The sequence below is a fragment of the Salmo salar genome, chromosome ssa01, assembly GCF_905237065.1.
Source record: "Salmo salar chromosome ssa01, Ssal_v3.1, whole genome shotgun sequence".
NCBI lineage: Eukaryota > Metazoa > Chordata > Actinopteri > Salmoniformes > Salmonidae > Salmo > Salmo salar.
This window is the reverse complement of record NC_059442.1, coordinates 78644990-78658018: the sequence shown is the minus strand read 5'-3', so window position 1 is coordinate 78658018 and position 13029 is coordinate 78644990. Positions and strand designations below refer to the sequence as shown.

The 13029-nt window shown below is 45.5% G+C and overlaps 1 protein-coding gene across 29 annotated transcripts in view; it reads right to left on the bottom strand.

Moving 5' to 3' along the window:
- The window catches only part of LOC106612695 (dystonin), a 189989-nt gene that overhangs the window by 44271 nt on the left and 132689 nt on the right, over window positions 1–13029 (bottom strand). For all 29 annotated transcript variants that reach the window (XM_014214222.2, XM_014214117.2, XM_014214148.2 and 26 more), the window contains 4 exons: window positions 11434–12902; window positions 2362–2523; window positions 1960–2130; window positions 1456–1625 (listed from right to left, as the gene is read on the bottom strand). In XM_014214222.2, coding sequence (XP_014069697.2) covers window positions 1456–1625; window positions 1960–2130; window positions 2362–2523; window positions 11434–12902 — 1972 coding nt within the window. The remainder of the gene's footprint in view (window positions 1–1455; window positions 1626–1959; window positions 2131–2361; window positions 2524–11433; window positions 12903–13029) is intronic.

The window sequence follows — 13029 nt, the reverse complement described above, 5'->3', positions numbered from 1 at the left end:
TTAGACTAAAGGTGAGAACACAACAGTTCATCTGACACAATACTGAATCCAAACATTACACTGTTGATTTTATGTGCATTTTACATTTACTGTACCTTTCGCAGCATTTGTTGATAACGAAATCAGAAAATACCCTGGATACATTTAGTAATATGATAGGAATATTCCTGGAAAATGTGGGGTAGGTGCAACATAAAACAAAAAATTACTTGGGTTTGAGTGAGAGGTCTAACAGGTCTCCAAGTGGACATGCACCTCTCCAAAGTGTGCACAGTTCCTAAGTAATTCCAATTAACTTTTATGACTCAAAGAAGAGTCTTCACCTATACGGTACTTTTTTGTAGGTCTTCTAGCTGTGCCATTGAGGAACTAGAACAAGCACACTTGTAGTTGTTTTGTTTGGAACACAACCCTGCACCCCCCATCACACAATTACTGTTGTTGTTTACGCAATCCAAAAACAGCCCATTATAAATCGCAATCTGGGTCAGGTGGGCATGATTTGAAAGCTTGTTCTATTGAAAACATGACTAGCTAAGCTATAAAATATGACCTTACAGCGTTCGGCTTTCACGGGGCAATTCAGAGAAACAAATTCTTATTTCGATGCGCATAGAAAGGACGCATGCGTGCATTCAGGTTTGTGATTCCACTGCAAACTTTCTTCAGAGTAGGCAAACATAGGCAAAAAATATTCAGAACTACCCAGGGTATGACGTCATGTCCTGTAACTGGACATCAAACATAGTACTCCTAAACAGTGACACTGTACTGTATATGACATGAGTTTAATGATTTGGAAATGTGAAGTGCACATTTGGACTCACCGGTTTTTGGCTTGTTTGATATCAACGCAGTATTTATGATAATCGTCAACGTCTCATCTTTCAAAACACACAGAGTCCTCTTAACTTACATTTCCCTCACTCAGAAAACAAACAATGTGCAGAAGTTGCCCAATTAGCGGGAGGGATGGGAGCAACTTCTTGTCGTGTGCTGTGCTTAAGTTCAAAACGTCTGTCAGCCAAAACCCATACAGCGCTGCGCTGTGAAGCACAGAGCCTGAGCTCTGACGTCATTAATAGCAAGGTTTCCCAAACTTGGTCCTGGGGCCCCTCCCTGGGTACACATTTTGGTTTTTGCCCGAGCACTACACAGCTGCTTCAAACAATGAAAGCTTGATGACGAGTTGGTTATTTGAATCAGCTGTGTGGTGCTAGGAGGGCCAGGACCAAGTTTGGGAAACCCTGATTATAGCATGTTTCTGTACAGCCACTGCGTTCCAATTTAGGTGCTTATCAGTGCCCAAATCTGCCATTTTCAACCTGTATACAGGTACGAGTGTAAAGGGCTACGACTGAGGAAAGGGATGGCATTTCCGTAGCAAAAATCCAATCAGCAGAATTTCTTTGCTTAAATACATCTCTCAGGGAAGTGTTGGTTGTGCAGACAGACCTGTTCTCAGCCTTCTTCAGCAAAGCGTCCCACCTCTGCCCCAGGCACTCAATCTCCTTCCCCACCTTCTCCTTTTCCACAAACTCTGCTCCCAGGTCCACAACCTTCCCTCCTTCCTTCTTAATCAGCTCCACCGTAGGCCTACGATCATCGAGCAGCCTCTGGAGGAGCTGTCCAGGACAAATAAAGGTGAAGAAGTTACGAGGTTCAACATGCTCCGAGCACAATTATTGCTTACAGTGGATTATAGGTAAATGATCCACGCTCTAGAATGACCTTCAAGTCAATCAGAAAGGAGTATTCAACAATGCCATGGTATTATAAAGGTTAATTCAACAGAAGCTTCAGGATAGCCCTAAATAATGCTCCACAATGGACGCCAATAAAAATGATAAATGGCTGAATCAGTAAAGCCTACATGGACTCTGTGAATAGGTTTTAATGTATGTGTAAATTAGCAGCTACTGATGTTGTAAGTGTGTAATCAGTTCTCTTTTGGCTTACTATCTGCTCCTGGATCTGTGCCTTGACGACTTTGAACTCAGCAGAGGGAGGTTTCTGATTGGACACCAGCTCCTCCGTGTCCGTCAGCCAGCTGAGCAGGGACTCCAGAGCATCCTGGAACCTCCCACAATGCAATAGGGCCTCGTGCAGCTGCGCTGACCGCTCAGCAATCTATGCAAGACCATTTAAATATAGGCATCACATGTATTACGATATAGGCGGTAAGTATTATGGCCAAGTAAAACTCAGTCTCAGTAACTAATTATAGCTATAAAAACATTAAGCAAGAACCACATGGGAGTATTATTCATCAAACGTGTCTAAAGTTTGACCTCTTTCACCTATGTAAAAAGCAATAAGGCTAGAGTGTGAAGTAGATTAATAACCCAGAGACAGGCTAACCTTTTTGTTGAGTGTGTTCCATCGAGTGTTGCCATCCTCCAGGTCATGTTCAAGGCCCTTGGTGCTGGTACCTTTGGCGGCATTCTGGATCAGGCCCTGGCCCAGCCAGTTGATGTCTTGCAACTGGGTCTGTAGTGGATCAACCTCCTCTTTCTGGAATACCTGTGGCCAGAGATAATAAAATACATTGTGTATTATCAGACGCAGAACAACTTAGAGCGGATGAGAGATAATTCTTTCTCTCAATAAGACAGATGATGTCAGAGGTTCATAAGGGCAAGACTTCAATAAAGACAAAACAAGAGATGTTTGATTTTGCTTTTAAAGAAATATGCCTCCCCTACGTTTTAAGAGAGCTCTCGGGAATGAGACGTTGCTTTCAGTGTGTTGTCCACGGGTGTTATCCAAATTGGACTGAATAAAGTCCTTGATTCATGCCATACTTTTACATTTTCAAATGTGTATTAAGAAAGACAAGACATTCCGATTGTTTACACAAATCCAGCCATTGGCAAGATATTTAAAAAATGTCAGATATCTCTGTTTGCCCTCCTGATAAACATGAGTCAGTTCATTGACATGTATTGGTTATTTGTGAGCCATGCATTACCCATAAAACAAAACAAAGAGAGTCAAAATGGATTATCAGCTATGCACTTTGACTGTCTACAATTAACAATAATGTTTCAAAAATGCATCTGAGCATTACAACATGTTTCGCCAGTCCCTGAAGAGTGATTGTATAGACAGGCTGCTGGCCTAGGCCACAGAGCTGGCATAACAACAACCTCTTTCTGACTGGTCAGCACTACAGCTTCAAGAAAGGAAAGCACGGCAAATAGTTGGAGCACAGCTGTGCAGCATCACACCAGACAGACTCACAGGCCAGGCTGGCGTACTAAACCCAATTCAGACCTAATGTAATCTGATAAACAAGACTAGCATCCCAGGAAACACTAATCAAAAGTGCAGTATTTATTTGGCCCAGTTGAAAGTAGAATCACCCTGCAATGCTGGAGTTGGATGAGACTATTTCGAGGTACCTGGGGGGAGGAGAAGCCCATGAGGTCCATTTCGGAGCATGCGGCTATAGCAGTTAACAGGCTCTCGATTTCGTCGTCCCCTATTTCTTGGTACGACCGTGGCTCACTGCCATTGGCCAAGCAGGCCTCCCTTTCCACTGACAGCAGGAAGTCCTCCAGGTCCTCCATGCTGTATTTCCGTGGTTCTATAGCTCTGTGGTGTTGCAAGTCAAACGGTTTAACAGCCATATTTTGTCTACACTCTGGTCGCGGCCCAGAATTCACATAGGGCTCCGGCTGTGTGACAACCACGCTGACCAACTCACAGTCTGACTGGGAGGACATGTCCTCTAGCAGCTCGGCGGTGGGGAGCTCATCGTAGCTCGCTAGCGTCCTAGAGACACCATTTTGGACCCTATTGGCTGATCTCGAGGACCTCCTGCCAGTCGAATCCCTACTGTTTGATCTTGAGGAGCGCCTGCCTGTGGAGTCCCTGTATTCCCCATTAGTGATGGTCAACTCTGTTTCACTCAAGTCTGTCACACAGGTGTCATTCCCCTCTTGGGACTCCTGTACAGGGTTGTTGCTCTGTCCTGGGTTGTACAGTTCCCTGGGTATGTTGTCCCTGACCGGGGAGAAGGGGAACTCCTCCTGCCCTGAGCTGTGGGAGCAGCTTGGTTTTATCTCCCCAGACACGTGCATGGCCTCGGAGGAGGAGAGGCTCCTGGTGCCTGGGCGTGGTTTCCTGGAGGCCCGGTGGGAGCGGCGCTCCCTCTCTGCGGTGGGGCTGCACAGGCCTGAGTCCTCCTCTGATGTTAGGGAGTTGGTGACACTCCGTCCCCTCCTGCCACGGGCCAAACCATGGCTCGACCTATCCACTCCATCTGAACAGAGGGTGCCACTGCGACTGGCGTACTCCCCTATGTTAGTGGGAGCGAATGTCCTCCAGGATCGCCGGTGGTGCGGGCGCTCCTTCTTCTCCCCTCCCTGCCCCAGACGAGTCTTAGGGAGCACCGTTCCCGCTCCCCTGATGATGTCACCGTTCAGTTTCAGGCCATCAAAGACAGCACACTCCAGTTTAGCTGCCTCGCGGGTGCGGAGCTCAAAGGCGCTGGAGGAGGTGAGGACTCCGTTGCTACACAGGCTGCTCATGTCCAGGGTGTGGTGTGTGTAGGGTAGCGTGCCAGTGAAGTGCCTGGAAGCCAGGCTGCCCTTTGAGCCACAGTCAATCTGCTCATTGAGACGGACAGTGTCATAGATGGATCTCTGGGGAACGTAGCAGTCATCAATGTTTAGGTCCTCCTCCTCCCCTTTTCCCACACAGGAGGGGTTCTGGCGGAGGCAGTCTGGTCTGCTAAGAGGTTTCCCCATCTTAAATCTAACTGCACTGACTCAGAGATAATAAAATAATGCTAATGTGGTCTGAGGTACAGTATATGTTGTTTCAGTGCAAATATTTGCTGCTAAAGCAACAAGCCAAAAAATACTACTAAAAGTGCATGTTCAATATTCACTTTTTTAATTTACTTAATTTTCTATATCAAAACCAATTTCTTATAAAAAAATAAAATGAACAATTCACAATAATTGGTGCAATTACTTAAACAAATTCAGAATATATAAAACAGACCTAATAATCGTCATAATCCAAACAGTAAAAATAATGGACCTCAATAACACTAAAGCAACATATCACCCTCACTCAGAAAGTGCACTGGCTGTGCAATCAGTATCTGGACCCGTCCAATCCGGTCATTGAGTCACCTATCCTCAAAGAATTCCCTACTTGGTGCTGTCCTCCCCATTGTCAAAACGTCATTATAATTTTTCTCCCTTAAAAGTGCTTATTTTATCCCTTAAATCCCGCTGGTATCCAAGTAGGCTGTGGGAGAGCTTCAGTGCAAAGTGGCATATCCTGATACAAATCCACAGGGCTCTATGAAAACAAAGGGCGAGAAGAGCCGGTGCTCCTGGATAAACAAAAATGCCTGCCCTGCCTCTCTGGTGGTTCGCCCTGCAATGACAGACAGACACCCTCCTGGCAGAGAGGCTGCAGGCCCCGCCCCCGCTAGCTCATTATTCAGGCAACATCTGCCACAGAAGGCTGCTCCGGCACATGTTGATTGGTCGGACGCTTGACCCTTTTTTTCTCTAATTCTCCCCTTCTATCTCCACAGTCCATATGACTTAACTTCTTAGTCATCTTCTGCGTCCTGGCACCATCACTCTCTCTCACTCTCTCTCTCTCTCTCTCTGACTGAGGGGATGGGAGAGGATGGGGGGAACACACAACACGCACTAGCTTTCCTCTGAAGGAAGAAAACATTTAATCACCACACCAGACCAGCAGGCAGCGGCAGCTCCCACTTTGGTGACATCACGCTGGGCTGAAATAGATCTCTATGTTTTCCCTTTTTTTTCTGTTCCCTCTCTGTTGTTTTCCTGTGGATGGTTGCTGTGGACCCTGCAGATATTCTTAATTACTCTGGAATGCTGAGGGAGGCACAGGTCCCAGGTAATTTAACACCCACAGCTCTGCCAAATCCATGGCATGGTGTGTCTTTTTATGGCGAGTGACCCGGGTTGTGTGAGAGAAGAAAGGAGGAATGAGAGAGAGAGATAATGAGAGGAATTAATTTTGTGTGCAGCACAGAAGGCTGATAACAGAAAGGAGTTGAACCATCCCAACTCCTTCCACCACCACAACCCCTTTCCACAGTGAGAGGAGAACAAGTCTGGCAGAGATAAATAAGAGGTTAAATAGATCTGTTGGGTTTAGAGAAAGGATATTAAGCAGCTGAATCCCACATCATTTTGACAAAATCCAGGCGTTGAATTAAGGGAGGGCCAAGTTTTCCTCTTTTCGTCCTCCTTTTCCTGCACCAAGGCTGTTTCCGTTATCCTGGCCCACACTAACTGGTTTGGCATTAAGAATGTGATTTTAGTAAACTGGGGGTATTGATCTCCGAATGAGAAAAATGTGTCATAATGAGATTTTTTGAAAGAGAGCAACTTCACTAATGCCCATTCCAACCAACATAGGATACACCTTAACCAATCAAAATGACTCAAATATCTCCCTCGAAACCTATAGAGCACTTACACATAACTCTTATTACATTGCATGTGACTAAAGTTATTCACAAAGACAGGCTATTCAGACCAAAGGTTGCAGAAGGGCCAGATTTCTTTGTGACATCATCTGCAGAAAAATCCCTTTCAACAGAACTACTCATCAGTCACTCCCAACAATGGGTGTGAATGAAACGAAAACCATTATAAAGGACTAGACAAAGAATTCAATGAGACAAATTCAAAAGCTTCTCTTGATTGTGTATAAGTGCACTCCTACTATGAGGGCAACTGCAAAATACAGGAACAAATGAATCTCTTAGGTGTCTTAGGTGAATCACAATCCCAAAACACAAAGGAAAAATGCAATGTGTCACCATGAAAAGTGATCTGCCAATCCTAGAAAAACAATGTGTTACCAACTCAGATCCTTCTGGTACATTTCTGGTGTCATGTTCCACCTTGGGGAGAGTGATTTGATTTGAGTGTATCATCATTGGGGTAAGTGAGCAAGCTGGGTTACACGATGGGGTCTCCCAACGGCCCTTTTCCCCTCATCAACTTCAGTGAGAGGAATAGCTATGATTCAGGAGAGAGAAATTCCTTTTAGGCTCATAGGAGACACTGATGTAACGTCTGAGTAGAAACTTAAGAAATACGCCCCGACACATCCCACCTCCCCAACCCCCAGCAGGTTTTGTCACTGAGCTGAGCTCACACTAACTATCACGAAGGACTACATACGCCACATCCTTCCCAGCAAACCTTCCAGATCCCCTAACTACAACAACAATAAGAGTGAAACACTGGACGTGGGAGGGGAGGCTCTTACAAACCGTGACCTAAAATGGTAACGCAACAAAATGAGTTCACTTATTGCTGCCTTTTTATGTTTATTTCTTTCACAACAGCTGCCAATGAAACCCCAAAATACACCAAGTACCAGATCTACGAATAAACCAAGCAGGATTATTATACACCACATGAAACCCCTATTCACACTGCAGACATCCCATTACGTTCGGTCTCGGTCTGTGTCCACAGGTTTCCGAGCATCAAAACAGGTTTTTAGACACCAATTAGGAAATACCTTGTGCTGTAATGGAATTAAGTAGGGTTCTTTTTGTGATTCCTTATTTTCAGGGAACTTTTGTCAGAGAGAGCAGCTAGTGGCCTGAATGAGTACTGCTAGCAGCTATGTGTCTGTGTGCAGGCCTACTCAACGAGACTTACAGATGGGACAATGAGAGGGTGATAGGGTGAGCACAACCAGCAGGGAACACGTTGCTCAGCAACAGCTGGTAGAAGTCAATATTATAGGATGGTTCATGGTTACCAATCAAACCCTCTTAAAAAACTCTAGCAGTCCTGAGACCCCAGCTAAAATTGGCTTTTCATTTATCTGCATGTCCAGCCCTTATATTTAGCCTCACAATTAAGTGTTTTGCCATTTTCTTTTCAGGAGAACCAAGGCTACAACTAGAACACAAACAATTTGACATTAACAGTTGCATTAATGAGTTTTATTGATAAATGTCAACAACAAAAAATATGGTTTGCCAAAGCAAAAACCTGATAAAAATGTATTTATACCAGGCCTCCCGAGTGGCGCAGTGGTCTAAGGCCCTGCATCGCCGTGCTTGAGGCATCACTACAGACCCAGGTTCGATCCCAGGCTGTGTCACAACCAGACGTGACTGGCCCAGCGTCGTTAGGGGAGGGTTTGGCCAGAGGGGATTTACTTGGCCTGCAGGCTGACTTCAGTCGTCAGTTGAACAGTGTTTCCTCTGACACATTTGTGCAGCTGTCTTCTGGGTTAAGTGGGCGGGTGTTAAGAAGCGCGGTTTGGCAGGTAATGTTTCGGAGGATACATGACTCGACCTTCGCCTCTCCCGAGTGTGTTGGGGAGTTGTAGCGATGAGACAAGATCACAATTTCATATCACAAAATTACTTTGTTTTATTTATATGAATGCTGTGAGTACAGAAATCGTTTACTCACCAGGAAATGAATATCCAACTAGTCAGTGACAACTGTGTGGAGTTTGTGACAGAAACTATGTGAATGTATTACAATATTATAGACACTATGTCATTTGTGTAGCTTGTGAGCGTCATAGAGCAAAACATGTTACACGTGTGTTTTCGTGAGAGTCTCAAATTCTCAAAGATATATTTTAATAGCGTGTAGCTCAAACCATTCAGATTCTACAGACCTGGCCCGGGCACCCTTGTCTCACAAACCCTGCACTAGCTCAGTCCCCGTTAACCAAGCAGACTCATGGTTGGTATCTACAGATGAAATAGACAAATCCAATGGAACAACCCAGAAGTCTGTAGCTCAAAAACACAATGTTTAAAATGGGTTAACTGGCACAAAATTACATTATATATTATTATAATTCCAGCTACCATTCAGACCATTGACTGGAGTTCTACTAGACCTATATTATGATATAACATTTTAAGGTATTTATCTAAAGGCTGATGTTTGTGAATGTACTTGTGATTAAATAAAAAAAACATCAAAACAAAATTAAACAAATTCCTTTGGCCTATATTTGCAAATAGATGTGTGTAATGCTGTAGTATGAAACATTTGATTAAAAGTAATACAATGTTTTGATATGATGCTTTCAGCCAATAAATAACTATTTTCTTTTCCCAAATCTGAATAGTTACTCCCCTTCCATCAACTCTAACAGCATTTACAGGCTTTTAGAATGCTTTTTATCCCACTTTAAGCCTTGGTAATGGGTATCCCTGTTTCATCCACCACTCATATACCAACAAAAGCCTTGATAATATTATGGCACAACTATGCTGTTGTTAGTGTTTTATTTATATTCGCTCATATCTTTCGTATTAAGATAGTGTTTTATAGAATAATTTTTGTTTTGTTTCATAGAGAGAATAAATACTTGTTACACATTCACACTAACATCAAAGGAAACTTGAGTGATGAGAGAAAAACTCTGCAAATAAAAAAACAATAATGTTGAATGATTAAAAACTCCCAGTAGTGGTAAATGTGTTGGTTGGAGAAGGAGAGTGAATATTTAGCATTGCAGGAATATGGTTTCTGGCTAGTGGTTACTATTCTGGCTCCCTTTCCATTTCTGTAGAATCCAGATATTCCTAATACAGCGTAAGCATGCACTACTAGATGCCTTTATTGTTAACAGCAACGGTATGACATATAGTAACCACCACATCAAGATGTTCCACAGCTAGAAAAGCAATGCCCTGTATACTCTTAAATTCTACAGGGGAAAGTTCAAGTTCAGGTAGGCAGATACAGCAAAGTCATGCACACCAATGATGAGCATCTAAACCCATCCACAGACAGGCTAACACAAACTTTAAGACTTTTAGTCAGCTCTTTTTAAACAGGAAGAGTAGATGCTCAAACACCAGTGAATTAGCTGGTAGGGCTGAATAATGAGACAAAGCACTATTTTACTCTTTCATGCCAACGAGTGAGTCACCACTGACCAGGTAAGGCCACGCTCATTTCTGTTTATTATTATATATATTTTTTGTACTTTTTACCCCTTTTTCTCCTCAATTTCGTGATATCCAATTGCCAGTTACAGACTTGTCCCATCGCTGCAACTCCCGTACGGACTCGGGAGAGGTGAAACACGACCCCGCCAAGCCGCACTGCTTCTTGACACACTGCCCGCCTAACCCAGAAGTCAGCCACACCAATGTTTCAGAGGAAACACCGTACAGCTGGCGACCGAAGTCAGCGTGCATGCGCCCGGCTGCCACAAGGAATCGCTAGAGCGCGATGGGACAAGGACATCCCAGCCGGCCAAACCCTCTCTTAACCCAGACGACGCTGGGCCAATTGTGCACCGGCTCATGGGTCTCCTGGTCGCGGTTGGCTACTACACAGCCCAGGATTGAACCCGCATCTGTAGTGACGTCTCTAGCACTGTGATGCAGTGCCTTAGACCGCTGCACCACTCGGGAGGCCCCACACTCATTCTTAAAGTGGAGGAGAGGGAGAGGGAGAGGGAAGCAGGAGTCAGGCTGGGTAATGCTCGTTACCCCGGGCCAATGCAACATAGGTCACCCCACTGGTTCTTAGCTGGTTCCTGGGTCGCCCGTCACCCACCCACCACAATGGCATCTGGGCCAGTCAGAGGTCTTTTGTCTGGACCAGATGCTCAGCAACATACTGAAGCAGTATTCCCCAGAGGAGGGTCACGCATGTGGCCACCAGGCCCAATAGAGAATTAGAGAGCCCTGTTGTTTAACTTACAATACCACTGGGGTTAATGCAGCAAAAAGCATCAGGCAAAAAAGCATCCCCATTGGAACTTATTGCATTAAGATAGTGATGTGGATTTATTTTCAGAGATTTCCGTGGAAACTAGAACAGTAGATCAGTAGATTGTGGGTGAAACTGAAATGGTCTAACGGTTTTCTACTGCACTTTGCACTTTGTTTAATGATGCTTTGTTTCTTTACTGTTTATCTGGTTTTAAAGTACTTTGATTTAATATGGTACTTGTACTTGCTGTATGTTTTTAAACTGTTGCAACCAAATTGGAACGTTTTGTTGTAGCGAGTTCAGTAAATCAAAATAATATTTTGGTGTAGGTGTAGCTCAAACAGACACTCAAGATCCTATTTTACTCCAGGTGTTATAAGTCTTATTAATGGTTATTTTAGGGTAGTGCTGTATGTAAGGATGATATCTTTCTGGCAGGATTATGTCATCCAGTTGAGTGATGTGGCTGGTGAAAGTGATAGCGCTAGAGTACAATAGTAAAGCATGAGCTGAAATAATACGATACCATAATGTAGACAATGCGTAAGACATGCCATGGAAAGTTCATGGGCATTCTTTTCCATCATCAAAACCACAATTAATCACCATTAGTGGTGGCAACCAAGTTTGATAATACAGTATCAGCCTTTGCATTACATTTACTTTACTGTAAAATGTTAACAAAATCTAATCTTACCTTGAAAGCTTCCAACTGTTGGTTGATGACATCTGTCTCCATGCCAACTGACCCTTGACCCTCCTCCTTGACCTCGGCCCCGCCCAGTTTGTTAGTGAACTGCTGTAGCTTGGAGTAAAGCTCATTCAGACGGGTGAGTGTGCTCCCCACCTCTTCCTCTCTCCCTTTGGCTCTGTCCATCAGCTTGCCACACTGCTTACTCAGAACATCCAGATCTCTCTTCAGCCCCAGAAGGTCTGGGGAGGCCTCAGTTTCCAGCATCTTCTTACATCTGTCCTCTCCTTGAGCCGTGTCTGCCATCAGCTCCTGCAGTTTCTCCACAAAGCCCTTGATGCCGCCCTGCTGCTCATTCAGAGTGGCCAGTTCGCGGCCAACAGGAGCCATGCTGTCAAGCTCATCATCTAAGTCTGCGAAGCGGGTGAACATCTCGCGGATGTTGGTCTGGAACTGCCCGATACCCTGCAGCTTGCCCTCCAAGGTGGAGCAAGTCTTCCCTACATCCTTGCTGAGGGAGCAGTACTCTTTCTCCAGGCTGTCGGCCTGAAGGAGTAGGTCTGTCACCCCGTCAGCTTCGGGGACGTCGGCCACCAGACCCTGGGCAAGGCTCTTCAGGTGCTCCAGCTGGGTGTTGACCCCATCCAGGCTCTTCTGCTGGGCCTTCATGCTGGTCAGGTTCTTGTTGCTGTAGGCCTGGACCCCCAGTGATGAGTAGGCAACAAGCTGCTTCTTAGCCCCTTCCAGCTGGCCCTTGGCCTCTTTGTGGGTGTCGTTGAACTCCTTCAGCCTCTGTGAGATCTTGTCCAGAGACTCCCTCTTGTTCTGGACCCTCTCTGTGACCCGGTCCACACTCTGCCCAATGGCCGCCTTCTCCTCCCTGACGGCCTCTGTGTCTGCATTGGCCACCTCCAGGAGGCTTTCGGCTGCAGTGTTCAGCTGCGCCACCATGCCTCTGTGTTTGTCCACATCCTTCTGGATGGCCTTCAGCTGGGAGATTGAGCTCTCCACCTCCACTGGGTCCACGCTGAGCCTGACGCTACCCTCCCTGACCTCACTCTCCTGGACCCAGGACTGGAGCTTCTCAGCATGCTCGTGGTACTTCTGGGCCCTCTGCAGCGCCCCCTGGAGCTGATCCTGGCGCTCGGATGAGCTCTTCTTCACGTCGTCCCAGTTGGAACGCAATGTGGCCAGCTGGCCCTGCAGCGCCACCTTCTCTGCCCCATCTGTGTTCTGGAGGAGGGTCTCCCCCTCCCTGACGATGGTGCTGTATGGTTCCTCATGTTCACTGAGGGCCTTCTGCAGGGCACTGTGCTCTTTCAGGCTCTGCCGAAGGGTCTCCACCTGGGCTGAAACTGCCTGGGATTTACACTGCTCCTGGAGCGTCTCATTCATCCACCCCTGGAAGTCTTTGGAGGTCTGGTGGAACTGCTGGGAGCTTGCGAAGGCCGAGTTCAGCTGCTGGATCCGCTTCACTAAAGAAGAGCATGTACATTAATGTGATTTAGAGGCAGAGGAACAAAGCATACATTTATCATTCAGAATGACAATGTCTACCTCATCATGAAACTCCTTCAAATGCTGTCAAAGTTTCAGACATTA